A 22,373-nucleotide genomic window follows, 5' to 3' on the forward strand; every position below is an offset into this window, starting at 1 on the left:
TATACATACATGCATACACTATATACATACATACATACTCCATACATACATACTACACACATACATACTACACACATACTACACACATACATGCTACATACATGCTATACATACATGCTACATACATGCTACATACTATACACATACATGCTACATACTATACACATACATACCTACATACTATATACATGCCTACATACTATATACGCATACATACACACATACATACACACATACTCTATACATACATACATACTCTATACATACATACTCTATACATACATACTATATACATACATACATACTATATACATACATACATACTATATCTATACATACATACTATATCTATACATACATACACACTATATACATACACACTATATACATACATACATACATTATACATACATACTCTATACATGCATACTATATATACACACATTATACATACACATACATACTCTATACATACATACATACTCTATACATACTATATACATACATGCATACATATATACATACATACTATATACATACATACTATATATACATACATACTATATACATACATACATGCATACTATATACACATACATGCATACACTATATACATACATGCATACACACTATATACATACATGCATACTCCATACATACTACATACATGCTACACACATGCTACACACATGCTACACATACATGCTAAATACATGCTACATACTATACACATACATACCTACATACTATACACATACATGCCTACATACTATACACATACATACATACCTACATACTATATACACATACCTACATACTATATACACATACATACACACATACTCTATACACACATACATACACTCTATACATACAGACACACATACTCTATACATACATACATGCTATATACATACATACTACATACATACTACATACATTATACATACTACATACATACTACATACATACATATACATACTATACACACATACATACTACATACATACTACATACATGCTACATACATGCTACACATATACATACTACACATGCTACACACATACTACATGCTATACACATATATACTACATACTATACACATACATACCTACATACTATATACACATACCTACATACTATATACACATACATACACACATACTCTATACACACATACATACATTATACATACATACATACTCTATACATACTATATCTATACATACATATCTATACATACATACATACCCACTATATACATACATACACACTATATACATACATACTCTATACATACATACTCTATACATACATACATACATTATACATACATACATACATACTCTATACATACATACATACTATATATACATACATTATACATACATATACATACTCTATACATACATACTATATACATACTATATACATACATACATACAATATACATACATGCATACAAACTATATACATACATACTATATATATACATACATGCATACTATATATACATACATGCATACTATATATATACATGCATGCATACTATATATATACATGCATGCATACACACTATATACATGCATGCATACTCTATACATACATGCATACTCTATACATACATGCATACTCTATACATACATACTACATACATACATACTACATACATACTACATACATACTATATACATGCATACTATATACATGCATACTATATACATGCATACTATATACATACTATATACATACATGCATACATACTATATACATACATGCATACATACCATATATACATGCATACATACAATATACATACATGCATACATACACACTATATACATACATACTCTATACATACATACTATATACATACATGCATACATACTATATACATACATGCATACATACATGCATACATACTCTATACATACATGCATACTCTATACATACATGCATACATACATACTATATATATGCATACATACATACTATATATACATACATACTATATATATACATACATACTATATACATACATACACAGTATATACATACTCTATACATACATATATACTATATATACATAATGCTATATATACATACATACATTATACATACATACATACATACTCTATACATACATGCATACTCTATACATACATACATACTCTATACATACATACATACTATATATACATACATACTATATATACATACATACATACTATATATATACATACATACATACATACTATATACATACATACACAGTATATACATACTCTATACATACATATATACTATATATACATAATGCTATATATACATACATACATTATACATACATACATACATACTCTATACATACATACATACTCTATACATACATACATACTCTATACATACATACATACTATATATACATACATACTATATATACATACATACATACTATATATACATACATACATACTATATATATATACATACATACTATATATATATACATACATACTATATATATATATATACACACACATATATATATAATGAATGAGCCTGACAAAATTAAAAGAGATAGGTTAATTTATTCAAAAGTCCATTTTTCATGCTGACTCTGTCACCTATACATGAGCCTACCTTTCACTTCATAAGCTGCTTTACTAATTAATTACATTAAGAGGAAAAAAAGAGATTTTAATGTGATAGAAACTAAGAAAAGCAGAAGACAAAGTAATACAACATTCCCCAGAAAAAAGAATAGAAGAGACCACACAGCTGAACAGATAATCCAAAAGCTGACTGCATTACATTTTTATTCTGTTTCCTTTCTTTAGAAGGTAATACAGACTTAATATGACTCCTCATACAGCCGTGCTTTCAAAAGGAACTAGATTAGGTCATGTGATTAAAGATTCCAAGAACTCAAAATAAACATAAAGGATCAGACCAGACTTGTAATGCTCTACAATCAACTTCTGAATATGATGAGAATTATAGTTAACTTTTTCCTCTACCTGATATAATTAGGGGGACAGTAAAATACACCCTCAGTCCAAGAAGCTACAAAAGAAAATGTGTATATAAAAGCTGAAATCCAAAGTCGTGTGTGTGTGTGTGTGTGTGTGTGTGTGTGTAAAAAAGAGTAAAACCTTCCTCAATTTATTGCCTATGTTGTAAACTCAACAGACTGCTATAGAACTACAGAGAGCTATAACACCCAGGTCCTTTCTTTTTAGAGATATGGAAACTCAGCCCATAGAGGTGAAAAGGCTTCCATAGGATCCAGCAGCGGCCAGTTTCAGAGCCTGGGCTCAAACCTCGGTTCTCAAACCTCAAACCTCTCTGCCATGCTGCCAAAATGAAGTAGAAAATGATCACTATTAATTTTTCCCCAGACGGTGAGTTACCAGTGTAGAGAATGCGTGACTAGGAAGGAGTTCCATGACTTTGGCCACAACTTCCAAGCTCTGCCGTAAGTACCGCTGCCACTCTGTCTGTTGCTGTAAAAAGAAATACAGGAATGAATTCTCCAAAACTGATTAGTATCTACAAGTATTTGTTCTTTTGTTCTTTGAATGAAGTTCATTACCAGACAAAATTCAAATCAGAAATAGAAAATCACATGTAATGTTACTTGGTCCCTTAAAAAAAGGAAAAAAAAAAGTCACACAGATATAACAGAAAACCAAAGACGAAATTTAAGAATTCTATTTCCCCAGAGTAATAACATTTTATCAACTTGACCTAGAATAACTCCAAAATATTTATTTTGTTTTCTAATACGTAATTCCATTACAATGAGAATTACAAATAAGCATAAATATTTTTTATTTTTATAAAGAACTTTATAAATCATGACTTTTCCAAGGGCACAGAGTTAAAATATCAAGACTTTTTTACAGGGGTACACAGAAACTACAATTACTTTCATTCTGGAGCAAAAATTGTAAGGTCAAGAGAGCCCAATCTAGCAGCACTCAATAAGCTTCAAAGGTGGTTTAAAATAATTAAAATACTCCAAGCAGGTGACCAATTAATTTTTATCCCACTCTCTTCCTCCTAACTCCTCTTTTCTCTCCCTTCTCCCAGTATTCTCCAAATACCAATTTTGCAAGAGGTATTCAACAGAACAGACCAATCAGGGTCTGCATAGTAACCTATCCTTATCACTTACAATGGAATGATGACTACATTTGGATTCCTTCATCTTAGCACTGAATATGCTCTGTAAGGAGATCAGAATGGCAATTTAAACTTTGGAAAGAGTGGTTAAACCCTAGCGAAAACATGAAGGCATCTTGATAAAAATATGAAAAGAAACATGTAGGCTTCTGCATATAATTTTCTAGAAAAGACTGGATCATCCTAGTTATGCACCTGAGAAGTATAAAAACTGTAAGATCCTTCAGTGTTTCTCTCTGGATGTTTGGTCATTACCAAAAAAACACATGGTTCAACAGAACAAAATTGCAGACTAAAAGGTCTGTTTCAGCAAGGGTTCTCCCATATGATATGATGATACAAGGTTCCTCAATACAAGAAATCAGAGAGAGAACTTTCTCCAATAATCCTCTGATTATCAATATTAAGTGAGGTTTATTAACACAAGGAGGCATATACTCATCAAAGGTATTTGCCGACATCCTGGAAGATGTCCAATGCAAAGGTCAAACAGAGGAGGATTTCCCTATAGGAGTCAGGGTCCTGAGAGTGACTATTTGTAGAAAGCACTATGCCAGTTATATCAAGTCACAGTACACTTCCAAGTTTCCAGAATGAGTTCCATAAAAGAGCATGGTCCTGGACTTGAGTGTCACAAGCAGACTGAAGTATACTTTCAAAGATCATCTGAACATAAAATGCATCATTCACACAGGGAAAACCAACTGGATAAAAATTCATATTCCTCTGTCTATGATGCGCAAATAAGTCATCAAAATACACATTTATCTTGGTGAGGAGCCCGGGACTAGAAAGAAAGTGAGCTAGTTAAATTAGCATTTAGGAAAGTGAGTAATACTTTCAATGATCCTAAGCTGCTTTTCATCCCCTAATACACCAATCTTTTTAACACCAGTACCCTCTTAGTGTTTCTATATGGTGTTCAATCATGGGACACCACAACTGCAAATAAAACAAAAAACAAAAAACAAAAAAATGCAGGGAACTCAGTGGGCCACTGTGGATGAAAACATAACGCAGAGCATCTCCAGAGGTGATACAAGGGTGAAGGCATCATTAAAGTACATGTATAATCGGAAAAGGAGGTAAAGAAAGAACAAGTATGGCATTAGTAGCCACAAAACAGAGAAAATGCACCAGCACTGAGTAAATAATCTTTGGAGGATTTATAAAAGGATATAAACAAGAACTCTGCAGGAAAACGAGATGTGTCTGGATTACAATTTGCAGCAGGAGTGGGCATAAATTAAATTCACTTAAGTTTCCCACATGAACTCAACACATTTCTGAAAAACAATGCTTCTCTACTCCCACTCAAGTACATGGCTAAAGACTGTTAAACCAAATTAAAAGCAGATGAGGAATTGATTTTAAATAGGAAAGCTTAAAAATACTACTCATGCCAAAAAAATTCCACTTTTAGAAAAAAGATTTGCAGATTCCTATTAGTGACTTAAATTAATGACATGTGCTGAAAATTTCATAATCAAAGAAATAATAATAGTAATACCGTTCTACAGTATAATTCTTACATCATCATCAAGGGTCTCATCATCCAGCTCCTCCAACTGCGCCTGGTTGTACCTGAACTGTATCCGATTCAATACCTCAGTAAGCAAAAGGACCAGGGCATCTTTGTACCTGCAGGTAGGAAAAACTGAACATGAGATGGGAAAAAACTGCCTTCACCCTCTGTCCTTGGAATCTGTTACCAGGTACCTGATGAATACAAAAACAGTAACAATGAATGGAATCCTGCACACATGAGAGCATCCCAGAAGGCCAGATTCAGGAGGTTTCAAGTTCATGGGCTAGAAAGACAACAAGGCGCTAAGCCTGATTCCAAAAGGTCACCCAAAATAACCCTAAGGGGGAAAACTGCCTACATACATTTACCAAGATAAATATCATGTGAAACAGCAATTACAATACTTGAAAAAAAAAGGCAGTAGAGATGTCCAACAGTTCAAGAAAAACCAACAACAAAAATCTACAACCTCCGAATGTCCACACACAAATGTACAAAGTATAGATATCCTAACTAAAGGAGAGAAATTTTGTGTCACAGGGATCCCTGAGACTTGGTGGGAATCATAAATGAAATCTAGGTCAAAATGAGTATGCCTTATTAACATGTGACAAGATGAAGGAAAGGAAAGAAGAGAAAGCAGAGGGGCTCAGGAAGCACATCCCAAACTAGCACGGATGCATGACAAGTAAATAAGATAATATAAAGTGCTCTGTAAAATGTGAAGTACTATACAAATGTTAACTATGATTACTGATCATCAGTGATGCATCTGCTGGAATATTCCCTGACCGAAGTTCATGACGAATCAATTCTTCCCTTACCTTTTATGGTATTAGCAAGCATTTCTATAGGGCTTTTAGGTCTAGAAAGCACTGCATACGCTCTCATTTGATCCTCATAACAACTCTGGGAAGTAGGTGCTGTAATCATTTCCCTTTTACACCTAAAGAAACTGAGGCTGGGAGAGACTTTAAGTGACTTGCCCAGAATCACACCGTTAAGTACATAGGAAAGAATTCAAACTCAAGTCCTCCTGATTCTCAGGTCCAGCATTCTAGCTATTGTGACCCCAAGGGGAACATATCATCATTACTCAAAAATTGGAGGATAACAGGAACCGCTACTTTAGACCTGATTCTGAACAAAGAAGAAATGGCTACTGAAGCACAAAGAATGTGAACTCTAGGGAAAGGCAACCACTCCATCTTAAAAGATGATTAAAAAGAAAAGAAAAATCAAGTACTGTCTAACACACCCCACCCCAGACACTTTAGGAGAGCAAAAGAATAGAAAAGTAGGAAAGAGCCAAAAGTCTATAAGGAAAAAGTCACCCCAGAAGGGACGGGGCACTCATGATGAGGTGGGAAAAATCAAGAATGAAATTTTGAAGACACCAAGAAAGAATTCCAAACAAGGGAAGAGTTGTCTTTTTTTTTTTTAAAGGACCGTGTGTGCTAGGCACCGTGTTAAGTGTTTTTGTTTTGTTTTTACAAATACTAACTCATTTGATCTGGAGGTAGATATTATTGTGAACCCCATTCTACGGTTGAGGAAACCGAGGCAGACAGATTCAACGACTTGCCTAAAATCACACATAAGGATAAGACTGTGAGATGGAAAAAAGGAAAGAGGTTTGAGATGTGGTGATTTCCACCCTCAGCAGTGGGCATGCCTAGTAGCCTAGCCTACCCTACAGCCCTACTTGTTTCCCACACAAAGTACGTACATGTACCCTTTGGTCCTATCACCTTTCATCCCTTGCCAAACCCCAGCCCTAGATTACTGCCCACCACCTGCCTCCTCTACTCCTCTCTTGCAGCTAAACAGAGCTGAAGAAAGTCATACAACTCTGTTAAGCGGGTACATAACAAATATATGCTACCTAACATTAATAGGGCTCTCATTATAGCAAGACAATCCATTTATTCCTCCCTAACACATTTCCTGTCACTCCACAAAGAAACTCTTCAGACCTTTCATTTCTCAAGCCAGACACCTACCAATCCCCAGATTTCCTCAACTGAAGACCCCTCTCCACTTGCCTTACTGAGAAAACTGAAGCCACTCGTTACCATGAGCTCCTTCTTCTCCCTCTCTTCATCTCAAAATTCCTGGGCATCATCCCCTATTCTCTCCCTTCATTAAGCCTTTGATAATTTGGTAGACTTTTTCTTTGTCAAGACCAAATCCTATATTTGTCAATAAATAAGTATTTATTAAGCACCTACTACGTGTCAGGAATTTTGCTAAGCACTGAAGAGGCAAAAGACAGTCCTTGCCCTAAAGGAGCTCACAGACTAATGGGGAAAACAAGTAAACAAATACATATGAACAAGCCACACATGGGATAAGTAGGAAATATGTGACAGAGGGAAGGCATTAGAATTAAGAGGTGCTGGGAAAGACTTCCTGTGGAAGACGGAATTTTAGTTAGGGTCTAAAAGGTAGGCAGAGATAAGAAGAAAGAGCATTGAGGCATGAGGGACAGTCAGAAAAAATACCCAGAGCCAAGAGGTGGAGTGTCTTATTCAGGGAACACCAAGGAGGCCAGGGCCACTGATCAAAGAGTTCATGATGGGGAGGAAGGTAAAGCATCAGAAAGGCAGGAAAGAGCTAGGTTATGAAGGACTTAGAACACCAAAGAGAAGATTTTGTATTTGATCCTGAAAGAAACAGAACCGCTGGAGGTTACTGAATAGGGGAGTGCATTGGTCAGACTTACACTTAAGGAAAATCACTTTGGTTACTAAATGGAGAATGGTTTGGAACAAGGAGAGACTTGAGGAAGGTAGACCCACCAGCAAGCTATTGCAATAGTCCAGGTGTGAGATGATGAGAGCCTGTCCTAGAACAGTAGCAATGTGAGAGAGAAGGGGGCATAATGGGGAGATGTTACAAAGGCAAAATTGACAGGCCTTAGCAACAAACTGCAGACAAGGGGTAGAGGGATAAGAGAGAGTGAGGAGTGGTGGATGACACCTAGTTTGGAAGTCTGAGGGAATGGGAGCATGGTATTACCCTCTGCAGTAAGAGGAAAGGAGGGGGAGGGGGAGGCTTACATGTGTCGTTGATTTTCATCCCCTCCTATCTTTTTCTTAGCCTAGCCTTTTTCCCATCTGCCTGTGAAACCCTTAATTATTCCTCTCTCTATCTAATCTTCAGCTTCTCCCTATTTACTTACTGGTTCCATCCTTGATGTCTTCAGACACAACTATGTTGCTCTCCTATTTCAAAACGACAAAAAAATGAATCTTCATTAGACCCTACCTTTTCCGTAAGTTACTATCCCATATCTCTCCCTCTCTTTGCAGTCAAACTCCAAGAAAAGGCTGTATATTACTTGCCTCCATTTCTTCTCTTCACATCCATACCTCAATTCTTTGAAATCTACCTTCTCACTTCATCATCTAAAGCAGCTCTCCAAAATTACCAACAACCTCTTAATTACTAAATCTGATGGTCTCTTAACTACCTTCCTGGATATTTTCATGACATTCCTCTCTACTTGTTCTCCTTTTATCTGACTGCTCCTCAGGCTCCTTTGCCTCTTAACCGTGGGTATTCCCCAAGGAGTTCTCTGGGATCTCTTCTATTTTCTCTTGATGGCCTCATCAATTCCCATAGATTTAATTATTACCTCTATGCAGAAGACTCAACAGTTCCAACATTAGCAAACAGAGTTTCAGTCTTTTATCTCCAAAGGCCACTAAACAATTCAAATTAGATGTCTCACAGCTACCTCAAACTCAACATTTCCAAAACAAAACTCATATTTCCAAAAAAACCACCAACCAAGCTTTGCTATTTCTTTGAAAGAAACCATTATTCTAGACCCCATGTTCAAAATCTGTGTTACCCTTAACTCGGTCTTCCTTAGTCCACATATCCAATCAGCTGCCAAATCTTGGTGTTTCTACCTCCATGGTACCTCTCTCTAATCACATAGGCACCACCATAGTTCAGACCCTCACTGCCACTCACCAAGATTATACTTGTCACAAATCTCTCCCTACTCCAATTCATCCTCCAAAGAAGCTGCCAAAGTGGTTTTCTGTAAGCTGATCTGATGGTGTCACTCAAAAGCCAGTGGTCCTCTATTGCCAATATAAATTGTTCTGACTTTTTAAAATTCTGAATTGGCAGAATTTCAACAGCAGAACCCAAAAAGGATTCTATAAAAAAAAAAAATCACTTCATAAATACATTATTTTTTTAAAGGATATAAAGAATTTCATATTACTTTCCAAACTTTTCTGTTTGTCTGGCTCCCTTCTGAACTTCTGTGCATTTTTTTAAAATGTTTCAATAACCTTCATATTACTAACCACCTTGTTCTCTCTAACCCCTTCCAAATAAAAATTAAGAGAAAAGAAGGGAAAAAAAATGTCACAAATAAGCACAGTCCAACAAACACAGTCACAGTGGTCAAGTCCAAAGATTTATGTTTCTTCTTGGCATTTTATGTCCGTCTCACCTCTATCAGGAGGTAAATATAACAAACTTCATGAAAGGTTCTCTGGAAACATGGTAAGTCACTGCACTGATCAAATTCTCAAGTCTTTCAGGGTTATTTTGCTTTATGAAATTGATGTCTTTTTGTATAAGTTGTTCTCCTAGTTCTGCTCATTTCACTCTGTCAATTCCTATTATCCAAAATTCTCTGAAATTATCTCTTTCCTCATTTCTTACATCACAACAATATTCTATTATATTCATGTAACACAATTAGTTCAGCTATTCCTCAATTATCTAAAGAGAAAGCAAAGAAATCTCCTTAGATTATAGTTCTTTTCTTTCCCTCATTTACTTTAGAACAGAAAACTCCATTATCCTTACAATTTAGTATATTTCTACATCAAACTTCGTGTAAATGTACTATGTATGTATATATGTTCAACCATCCTTAGTCCATTTCAGAGAAGAATTAAGGTTGATCTGATGCCTTGCCCTCCCCCACCACCATCTGTACACTCTTCTCACACACTCCATTTATGAGATACGGCAAGTCCCACCCCACTCTTCCTCTTTTCTCTACTAGTGCATACTACAGAATATGTCAAAATCACTTTTATAATCTGAGTTAGAATAGAAATAGCTGAAAATAGAAATAGCTATAAAAACAATGGTAAATCTGCTTCTGAACAACAACAAAATGGACAGTTAACCGAATCTTTACTTTGTACAGACAGGCTGAAAAGACAAAAGTAATTTCATAAATAAAAGACAACCTTTTATTCAACTAAAGCCTTTCTCCTTAAAAACAAAACATCTGGTATAAGTAGTCTTTCCTGGCTGCTCCACAGTCTTTCAACATTACTCATGTTTTAACTTATCAGTTAGAAGGTCATAAGCATTAGGGTCAGTAACCTATTTGGAGGGTACAGAAGTCATCAGGCCCACTCATGGCAGATCATGGGAACCAAAGACTAACGGAAAGCTTTCTTTCTTTTTCAAAGTATACCAACACTGAGAAAGACTTTTCCATAAAAGTATTTTACATTCCTTTCCAGTAAACAGACTAAACACGTACTGAACAGTTTTTCAACAGAAACAAAACAAAGGAATAATCATTATCTACTATTTGCCAGGTACAGCTAGTAAGTGTCTGCAGCTAGATTTGAATTCAGGTCTTCATGACTCCAGGCTCAACACTCTTTCCACCTAGCTACCTTAGCTCAAACAACACGACATTTGAGTCTATTTTCATTAAGTTGTTAAATTGATAAACACTTAAGTTCATAAAATAAGACACTTTCAGCCATTACATGCTGAGTAACAAGTGATAATTCATCTGCAAAATGCCAAATGAGAACAGCGTCAAAATTCCATAGTAGCATTTCTTTAAATGCAGCAGCAGGAAAATTAGTCATCAGTGCCTGATAAAAACTAAACACTTCTCTTTACTGTGACTACCAAGAGTGAGGGGGCACTCTGCTAAGTACTAGGGATAGGAAGAAAAAGTGAAAGCCAGACCTCCAAGTCACATAATCAATAAGATGGAAGACTAGACACAGACTGGAGAAATCCAACCCTCACACCTCTCAAACCACCACCGAATAAAAATTATGCACAAAAGGTAAAGCAATTTCAGCTGTCTCAACCATCTAAGATGCCAAGAACTGTAAAAAGGTAACACCCAATGAACAAGCAGCTAGCTGGCACAGTGAATAAAAAAGCCACACACGGAGTCAGTAAGACCAGAGTTCAAATCCAGCCTTGGACACCTACTAGCTATGTGGCCCTGGACAAGTCACTTAACTTTTGTTTGCCTCTGTTTCCTTAAGTATAAAATGGGGATAATAATAGCACCTACCTCCCAAGGCTGTTGGGAGGATCAAATGAGATAATATCTGTAAAGTACTTAGAAGTGCCTGGTACACAGTGAGCATTAGCTATTAGTGTTAGCATTATTGTTTAACTCCTCACTACCACTCCTTTTCTGTAATTAGATCAGTCATAAATATCTGGTATGTCCAACAAGTCAACTAGGGTATAACTGAGCATATGTGATCAAAAATATGAATCACTATTAGAAATGTATTCTAAGGTTCTACCTCACATTCATCAGTTCAGCAAAGATGACGAAAAGGCAAGTGACAATTGTTGGAGGGGCTGCAGGAAATGCATGAACACTAACGCACTGTTGATGGAATTGCAAATTGATCTATCCATTCTAAAAAGCAACGTGGAGCCAAGACAAAAAGCCACTAGACTGTGGAGTGCCTTTTGACCCCTGTAATATCACTAGTAAGGCCTAAACATCACCCCAAAAAGATCAAAAAGGAAAAATTAACATGTCAAATGTATTTACAGCAGACTTTTTTGTTATAGCATAACAAATAACTGGAAACTAGTTGAGTGTACATCAATTGAAGTGGCTGGATAAACTATGGCATATGAACGTAATGCAGAAGCATTATACTTTAAGAAATTGCAAAAGGAACTACTCCAGAGAATCCTGGGGAAACTTGTGTAAGTTATTGCAGGATGAAGTGAACAGAATCAAGGAAACAATTTATACAATAACAACAATGCAAAGAAAAACAACTTTTTAAAGACTGAAGAACTCTGATCAATACAGTTATCTAACCACAACTGCAGGACTGATCACTGAAACACACAGCCCACCTCATCACGGACAGATGATGGACTCAAGATAGAGAATAAGAGATGTAGCTGGTGTGGCAGTTTTATTTGATTATGCATATTTATTAAAAGAATTTTGTTTTTCTTTCCTTTTTTCTCCACAATTTGAGGGTGAAAAGGAGATGAAGGGATAAGGCTGTCAAAAAAAGAACCAAAGCATTCTTTAAATGAACAGAAGAAAAAACCATAAACAGGTAAAACTGTTTTGAAAGCTAAATGTTGAATCTGCAATATATGTAAAAAGAAAAGCAAGTTGTATAGAACAGAAACCCAGTTTCATACACAACTTTCTTTTTTCTGTTCTACTATGAACATAGAAATACTCTTTTATTTGATATTTGTTAAGTTTAGAGTTTTTTAAAATTTTCTCTTCTAAACCCTTCGCAATTTGGATTCTGACCTCATCACTGAGCTGAAATACCCTAAGCAAAGCTAGCAATGATCTTTCTTTCATTCTGAATTTAATAAAACAAGAATTTCCATAAGAATAGAAATAGATGCTTGCACATGAAACTGCAAATCTGTTATGTGCAATTTGCTATTCCCTTTATATATTTATATGTGTGTGGGGGGGGGGGTGTGTATAGGGAGGGAAGGAAGGAAGGAGGGAAGGAGGGAGGGAAGGAGGGAGGGAAGGAGGGAGGGAGGGAGGGAGGGAGGGAGGGAGGGAGGGAGGGAGGACATCTAGTTAGTAAACTCCAAAGCCCCAAAGGAAGGGGAGAGGGAGGCAAAAGGGAGAGGATGAACGGGAAAGGATGAACTGGGTTACCCAGCAGGCTGGGTCCTCACTCAGACAGATCGGTCTGCTCTAAGTCTCTGTTCATCCTTCATTTTCGAAGAAGACCATGACATCAGAGAAATGATGACATGACTTACACTTGAATTTGTTTTGAATGAGGGAGGGCTGTGCAGGTCACCAGCCTCACTTCTTCTCCAGAGCCATCTGGGTCCAGTGACCAGATATTCACTTGGGCATTTATACCAGTCAAAAAGACTTACTCGCTCCAAGTTGTTCTCAAAACAATACTGCTGTTACTGTACTGCATAAAATGTTCTGGTTCTGCTCATTTCCCACAAGTCTATCCACATCTTTCTAAAATCACCAACCTCACCGTTCCTTACAGCGCAGCAGTATTGCATCACAATCATAAACCACAACTTGTTCAGTCATTCCCCAGATAACAGGCATCCCTACAATTTCCAGTTTTTTGCCAGCACAAACAGAGCTGTTAGAAATATTTTACAACACATAGCTTCTTTTTCCTTTTTCCTAATCAACTGTGGAAACAGATCCAGTAGTGGTACTGCCGGACCAAAGGGTATAGGGAGTTTAATAACTCTTTGGGCGTACTCCCAGATTGCTCTCCAAAATGGTTAGTTCGGTTCACAGTTCCACCAACAGTGAATCAGTGTCCCAATTTTTCCATATCCTCTCCAACATCTGCTGCTTTCCCCTTCAATCATTTTAGCCTATCTGATAGGTATAAGATATCTCAAGGTTCTTTTAATTTGCATTTCTTTAATCAATAATGATTGAGAACATTTTTTTGTACGACTACAATTATTTTGATTTCTTCATTGGAAAACTGTCTCTTCATATACTTTGACCACTTATTAACTGAGGAATAACTCACTTTTATAGATGACAAAGATTTTTATATATTTAAGATATGAGACCTTTATCTGAGAAAGTGACTTCTGATCTTGGCTACATTTGTTTTATTTGTACAAAACTTTTTTAATTTAATGTAACTGAAATTATCCATTTTACACGTCACACTGCTCTCTAGTCTTATTTATTCATAAATTGTTCGCCTATCCAAAAGTCTAATAGGTAATGTTCCATGTTCTTCAAATTTTCTCATCTCTTTATATCTAGGTCATGTATCCAGTCTACACCCAATTCCTGTCAGACTACTTTCTAGCTTTCCCAACAATTTTTACCAAGTAATGAATTTTTATCCCCAAAACTTAAAAGTCTTCACACTTGTCAATCATAAGGTTACTACAGTCATTTGCTGCTATAAATTATATGTCTACTCTGTTCCACTGATCTACCTATCTTTTAGCCAATACCAGATCGTTTTGATAATTACTGCCTTATATAGTTTAAGATCTGGTACTGCTAAAACTCTTTCCTTTACATTTTTTTCATTAATTGCTTTAATATTCTTGACCTTTTGTTCTTCCAAATTAATTTTTGTTATTGTTTTTTCTAACTCAGAAAAATAATTTTTGGTAATTTAATTGGGATGGTATTGAATATATAAATTAGTTTAGGTAAAACTATCATTTTTATTATATTGTCCCTATCTACCTATGAACAAATATTTCTCCAATTTTTAAAATCTAATTTTATTTGTTTACAAAATTTGTATATCATTTTGCAATGTTCTCTTCACTGCAGCATCTAACCTTTATCCTTCTTGACCTTTCCTTCAGCATTTGAACCTACTGATCTATCAACTTGTCTCCTAGATACTCTTATCTTCTCTGGGTTTCCATGACACTGCACTCTCTTGGATTTTCCAACTCTCCAGTCACCCCCTCAAACTCTTTTATTCCAACTTTCCCTATTATTGCTGAGGACACTACCTCCCACTAGCAGACTCAGAAACTCAGTGTCATACTCTATTCCTTACATTTACCCTCCTCGTCCAATCATTGCCAAATTGTACTTCTACCTTCACAACACTGCTCCCTTCTCTCCACTCACCCGGCATGGTTCAGTCTCCCATCACCCCTACTCTGATCCATTCCAAGAAAACTCTGACTAGTCACTGTTGTGAGTCTCCCCTTTCTCCAAAATTCATCCTTCCTTCAGCTGTCAAAGTGATTTTTCTGAAGCACAGGTATGACCATGTTAATGTCCTGTTCAATGAACTCCAGTGACCCTGTATAACTCAGGACTGAAACAGGTTGTTCCAAAAACTTTAAAACCCAAGGCAGCAGACCCTTCTGAAAACCCAACAACTGCAAAGTAGGAAACAGAATCTTTTGCTAAGAGTGAGGAGGGAAGATGTTATATGGAACTAAAAGAGAAAAAAGGTTGGAATCACTGCTTTGAAAAATCAAGGGAGAATTTTAAAAATCATCATGTGGTAATGAGGGCCTAGGAGTAAGTAGCAGCAGATCAAGTCAGCAAGGTCAAAGGACTTTCTCCAGCAGTATTCATTCAGCAGCACTTAGAAGCAGAGAAGGTGATGGGTGGGACTAAGCCTTCACTGGGGGCGTGGCAAGAGGACAACAAGACAAAAGATTTAAGCGTGGTATATCTCAGACATTCAACCATAAGACTAAGACTAAGACCAAGAAAGAAGATGAGATCAAAGCAGCAGTGATAAACTAGGAGAAAAGGCATGTTCATGGGAATAAAGAATAGATTCAATGGCAATGAGACTGAAAGGGAGACGCAAGGATAGGAGGAATGTCAAGATCCAAGATTATGGGTTACCATAATCATGAGATCAATATGTGACCATCCCTATGGGTAGCTCAGAGGGAGTGAAGAGATAAGGAATATGAGAGCTGAAGCGGGTTTTTAATTAGAAGGTCAAGGTCATTAAGAAGCCAATATGTATGTACACTGAAGTTCATTAATTATGGATAACAGCTAGCAATATTATCTCCATTTTACAGATGAGAAAACTGAAACTCAAGATATATTTTAAAAACTTGTATACAGTGATATATCTAGGAAGTCAACGTGCAGGATTCAAATCCAGGCCCCTCCTGATTCCGAGTCCACTACTCATACGTTATACCACATTGCTTCCAAAAGGCTACTAAATATTTTTCCAAATAAGTTTTTTTTAAACCTAGTCCAACTTATGTTGTAAGAAAGAGACAGTACAATAATACAATATGAAAATGGCACACAGTAATAAACTAAAAGACCAGACACAATGAAGTTGTAAGGGTGGGTCCCAATGAGATTAATAATACTAAATTTTTACATAAAACGTAAAAGAGCTACTCTCTGCCTAGAACTCTGAACCAGCATTAAGTAAAAACAGGCAACACTGGGGAGACCTGAATATAGACAATTTTGAAGTATCCTGTGCAGACCCCTTGACAGTATCGTTAACCTATGACCCTGGGTGTGCTCGTTCACAATAAGGTCAGCGCATGCAGATGAACAACAGGAGACCAACAAATAACGCCTCCATTAATTTCAGAATTTAGAGCTACTCTTTTTAACCACGTGAGTCAAAATCTCCTTATTTTGATAAAATTAATCAAGAAAGTGAATCAGTTATTGAAATAACTGAAATAGGCCATCAAGAAGTATTTAAAGGAAAACATATAAGTAGTGAGATTTTATGTTGTGTGTGTTCGTCCTTCGCTGCCAAAGAAGACCATGCCATCAGAGAAATAATGGCATGACTTGCACTTGACTTTGTTTTGAGTGAGGGAGGGCTGTGCAGGTCACCAGCCTCACTTCTCCTCCAGAACCATCTGAATCCAGTGACCAGATATTCATCAGGATGAGTGGAGGTGACCCAGGATGAGGCAACTGGAGTTAAGAGACTTGCCCAAGATCACACAGCTAGTGTCAAGTGTCTGAGGTGAGATTTGAACTCAGGTCCTCCTGACTCCTGCACTGGTGCTCTATCCACTGCACCACCTAGCTGATTTTATGTTGTAGTCTATGTTAAAAGGCTATATGACCATTCATTCAAAGAGCTTGAGCTGGAAGGGACCTTTATCAGTCTTCTGGATCCAACTCCCTCACTTACAGATAAGAAAACTGAAGCCCAGAAAAGTGAGGTGACTTGACAAGAGTCTCACAAGTAGTAACTGGCAAAGCTGGGACTTGAACTCTGGTCCTGTCACTCCAAGTTCAATTCTCAATCTATACCATAATAAGGAAATTAAAGAAAAGTGGAAAAATCAAAGTTAATATCTTACATTTTCCCAAATACTGCAATAATTGCAAAATGCTTTCATATAATTCTCTCACACACCTATTCAAAACAAACAACAACAAAGAAGCTTGGACATCAACTTAAACAAAAATAAAAACCTAATAATCAAAAGTCTACTCATATTGGCCATACAAAAAAAAAAAAAGATTTCTTCAAGCAAAAGCAGAAAAAAATAAGCCTAAGAAACCCAGATAGATGCAAATGAATAAATCTTGGCCAACAACTGAAATCCTACTAGATCCTTTCATCATTGCTACGTATTTTTTAATTCTCTTCTCATCTTTTTTCTGCCAAAGTCTTTGCTAGGATTAGAGAAAGTGCCTCCACTACACTGGTACTTCCTCTTCCTCTGCTCTCATTTAATACTAAATCCTCTGCAATCTGCCTTCTAATTCCAATCAACTGAAACTGCCCATTCTAAAATTACCAATGATCCCTTAATTACCACAGCTAATAGATAATTCTCCATCTTTATCCTCAGTATCTCTGCGACACCTTACATTGCTGACCACCCTCTCCTGATGGACATAACTTTCTCTGCACTTTTATGACAGCATTCTCTCAGTTCTCTTCAAACCATATCTTCAGGTTCCTTTGCTAGACTACCACTACTACTACCACTACACCTGCTAACTGTGAATGCTTTCTACCAGGCTCTCTTTTCTCTTCTCCCTGTATTTTCTCACTTGGTGACTTCATCAGCTCTCTTGAATTCACTTATCATCTATGCAGATGATTCCTAGCCCGACTCTCTCCTGAGCTCCAACCCCATACCATCAACTGCCTACTGTGCATCTCAAATGCAACAGTATCTTTCCTCCCAGATGCACTCCTCTTGAACTTCTGTATAATTCTCAAAGGTACCACTATCCTTCCAGTTACCCAAGGTTCACAATCCAGTGACTTTTCACTCTCATTCATCTCACATATTCAATCACCAAATCCACAGACCTGTCTCACATACATTCCCATTCTTCATAGTCTCCTCCCTAATGCAAGCCCTCATCACCACTAGCCAGTAGAAATGCCTTCTTACTAGCTGCTCTGACTCAAGTTCCCCTCAGCTCTAATCCATCCTCTACAGAATCACCAAACTCATCTTCCTAAAAGGGCAGGTCTAACTATGTCACTCTCCATTCATGTTTTAGTGGCTCTTTATTACTTCTAGAATGAAATATAAAGTCCTCTGGCATTTAAAGCTGTCCACAACCTGGCACCTTCCTGCCTTTCCTTCCTTTCCAAATACATCTTTTCATATTCCTCATACATGACACTTAACTTCCACGCCTTTGCATCGGCCGTCCCCCATGCCTGAAATCTTCTCCCCTCTTCACCTGTACCTCTTTGGACTTCTTGGTTTCCTCCACAACTCAGCTTAAGCACCAACTTCTGAACGAAAACTTTTCCAGTTCTTCCTCATCACCAGCCCACTACAACTCCATGTTAGCACATTTCCAGTCAAGAACTGGAAATACACATTCCTATATGTTTGCATACATATACATGTACATATACACACACATGTATACACACAAAGTAGATCCACTACACAGACATGCATTTGTACACATACACATATACATAAGCAATACACCTACATACACATAAATACACACATACATACATACAATACCTATTTGCGTACACATCGTCTCCCCATTCCACTCATTTGTTCCACTAGTTATTTGGATAGTATGTACTTGGCATAGTGCCTAACATATAATAACTGATTAAAAAATAAAAAAGCTTGCTGATACCAATGACTTTACCAACATCACAAAATAAAGTATCAAGCTGAGTAATGTAGCCACCCCCCCCCTCCAAAATTAGAGCTTCCCATATTCATCTACATCTGTTTTTAAAATCCAATCCAAGATCACATTTCCCTGGTGCTAGTCCAAAGTCTAACGTTAGTCAGTGTTCTGACTAGTTGTCATTCAGTTGTGTTCAGCTTTTTTCAGTCTCATCCAATTCTGTGATCCCATTTGGGGTTTTCTTGGCAGAGATAGTGGAGTGGTTTCCATTTCCTTTTCCAGTTCATTTTACAGATGAGGAAACTGAGGCAAATGGTCAAGTGACTTGCTCAGGGTCACACAACTAGTAAGTGTGTGAGATCACATTTGAACTCAGAGGAGTCTTCATGACTCCAAGGCCTAGCACTCAGTTGCCTTAAGGTTTCAAACTGCCTTATCTTCCACAAGGGGAAAAAGAGTTACTCTACAGGATTGTGCCTGGTCTTTACATGAGGCAAAAAAAAAAAAAAAAAAGACGACTGCAGCAATTGTCAATCGTCATCTAAATGGCTTAACAGTACTTTCAACAAACGGGTAGGTAGGGATGCAATGGCTAGAGCGCTGGGCTTGGAATCAGAAAAATCCCCTTCATAAGTTCAGATATGGCCTCTCTGGGCAGGTCATCTGACCCTGTTTGCCTCAGTTTCACGATCTGTAAAATAAGCTGTAAAAGGAACAATAAACCACTCTAGTATCTTTGCCAAGAAAACCCCAAAATCCCAAAATGGAGTCACAAATAGTTGGACATAAGTGAAATGACTTAACAGTAACTTTCAACAATGGCTTTGATATTGTCAATCAACAAGAGTAACATTGTGATGTCTCTGTGAAATAGGAACCTTAACAACTCCAACTTTTTCTGAGCGTCTAGAATAAGTCACGTGACATATATATATATCTGGGCTGCTCACTTGGCACACTACAATGCCTAGAGAACATGAAATAAAAACTTTAAACCACAAAGAACAGGATGTCAATGCAATGCTTGTGGTGTAACCACACCTACATTTTCAAATTATGGTAAGAAAACATTCAAGAATACTTCCTGAAAGCAGTAGTTGCTACTGAAATTCTTTCCAAAAATGTAACTTCAAAAAATATGAATGGACACTTGTCTCTATATTTCTGCATCTTAGGAAGTATTAAGGAAATACATTTTACCTGATAAAAAAAAAAGTATGGAGAAAATAAAGATGTATCAAACTGGGAATACCAATACAGTAATTACCAGAAGCTTTGGAGATAGATACTACAAAGAAATCAGATGCTTAAAGTAAAAAGCTATTCACCTAGGGAGATGTCCCCTGACCGTACCACATCTGCAACGTCTGTGCATAGAAGAAGGAGACAAAGAAAGGGCTCCTGCTAGTCTAGGAATATGCTCCATCACTTGTTCATTTGACTGTTGACATTCCTAACACTGAGGAGTCTCCCCATTGTCATAAACTACTAGGGAGATTATTCAATATTCAAGAACTCTGAAACCTGCAATCAAATTTAAGTGGGAAGGGAAAGAGACAGAAGCTAAAGTACAGATACTCTGGGGTTGCACACCAACGAGCACCGTGGTAATTAGCATCCTGCGCCTTCTCCATACATCCTGACGAATATCTGGTCGCTGGGTTCAGATGATTCTGGAGGAGAAGTGAGGCCGGTGACCTGCACAGCCCTGCCTCACTCGAAACAAAGTCAAATGCAAGTCATGTCATCATTTCTCTGATGGCGAGGTCTTCTTTGGAAATGAAGGACAAACGCAATTAGCAATAAATGTCACAGCAGTTAACATACTCAAATTTAACAAGACAAACCTCAAACTAGCAACAAACTTAAAAAAAAAGATACACTTAATGCCCAGTATACTTGATGTAATGGCAGATCACACCTTATTCATGGTGACTAACGGATTACCAACAATGACAAAAATACCAATTCAATAGAGACAAACAAGTGACAATTATCAGTGACAATAGTCAAAAGGAAAACAGACGCCTTGGCATTTCCACAGAAGCCGAACGTTTCAGGGAGCAAACTGGTTCTGGTATTTTAACTCCTACTACCACTGTACTCAGGTGACAGCAACATTTTCAAATTACATATTTTGTACAGTCATTTATCTACAAATCAACTATTATAAAGTGATAACATTTTCTCAAATGGAAGGAAGGCCCCTCTAAACACACTCCTGAAACCAAGAGGGTCTATTCTACATAACTGTGACAAACAAGAAACATATTATTTTAATAGAATCATTCAAAAGCATTAACATTAAAGTTAGGATTAATGTAAGATTAATTAGCATTAATCTAAAATCATTTCTTTGCTTTTTAAAAAAAAATATCTTTAACTCTTTCAGAAATCTTGTTGGGCTTGTATCCAGTCTACATTTTTCTTTGAGGCTTTGCTTGTAGATGTTTTCAAGTCATTGTCACCTGAGTTTGTGTCTTACATTTCTTTGCCACCATAGTAGCTCTTTATGGTCAGGTTCTTTTTGTTTGTCCACTTTTCCAGCCCATTTCTTTTTGGATTTTAGGTTGGTGCCAGGTTCTCCACCCCTGAGGAGGTACATCTGACCTTAGCTTCTGTTCTTTTAGGTCTTTCTGCTGCTCTCACAGCTCAGTCTGAGGGCCTGCAAGTTTTCAGTATTTCCAAAGTGATGTGATACAGGGAGAGGTTTGTTTGTTCACTGCGCTTCAAGTCTACAAATTCCTGAGCTAGTCTGGGTCTGCTGGATTACATGTGGTTAAGTTTCTGTAGACTGCTGCTGGACTCAGTCACTGTTAGCCCACT

General features: G+C 36.9%; 1 protein-coding gene across 4 annotated transcripts in view; it reads right to left on the reverse strand.

Annotated features, from left to right (window-relative positions):
- XPO6 (exportin 6) overlaps positions 1–22,373 on the reverse strand; it is a 119,254-nt gene that overhangs the window by 37,669 nt on the left and 59,212 nt on the right. For all 4 annotated transcript variants that reach the window (XM_072598173.1, XM_072598155.1, XM_072598164.1 and 1 more), the window contains 2 exons: positions 5,721–5,829; positions 3,414–3,506 (listed from right to left, as the gene is read on the reverse strand). In XM_072598173.1, coding sequence (XP_072454274.1) covers positions 3,414–3,506; positions 5,721–5,829 — 202 coding nt within the window. The remainder of the gene's footprint in view (positions 1–3,413; positions 3,507–5,720; positions 5,830–22,373) is intronic.

This window comes from Notamacropus eugenii, chromosome 1, assembly GCF_028372415.1.
Source record: "Notamacropus eugenii isolate mMacEug1 chromosome 1, mMacEug1.pri_v2, whole genome shotgun sequence".
Lineage (NCBI taxonomy): Eukaryota > Metazoa > Chordata > Mammalia > Diprotodontia > Macropodidae > Notamacropus > Notamacropus eugenii.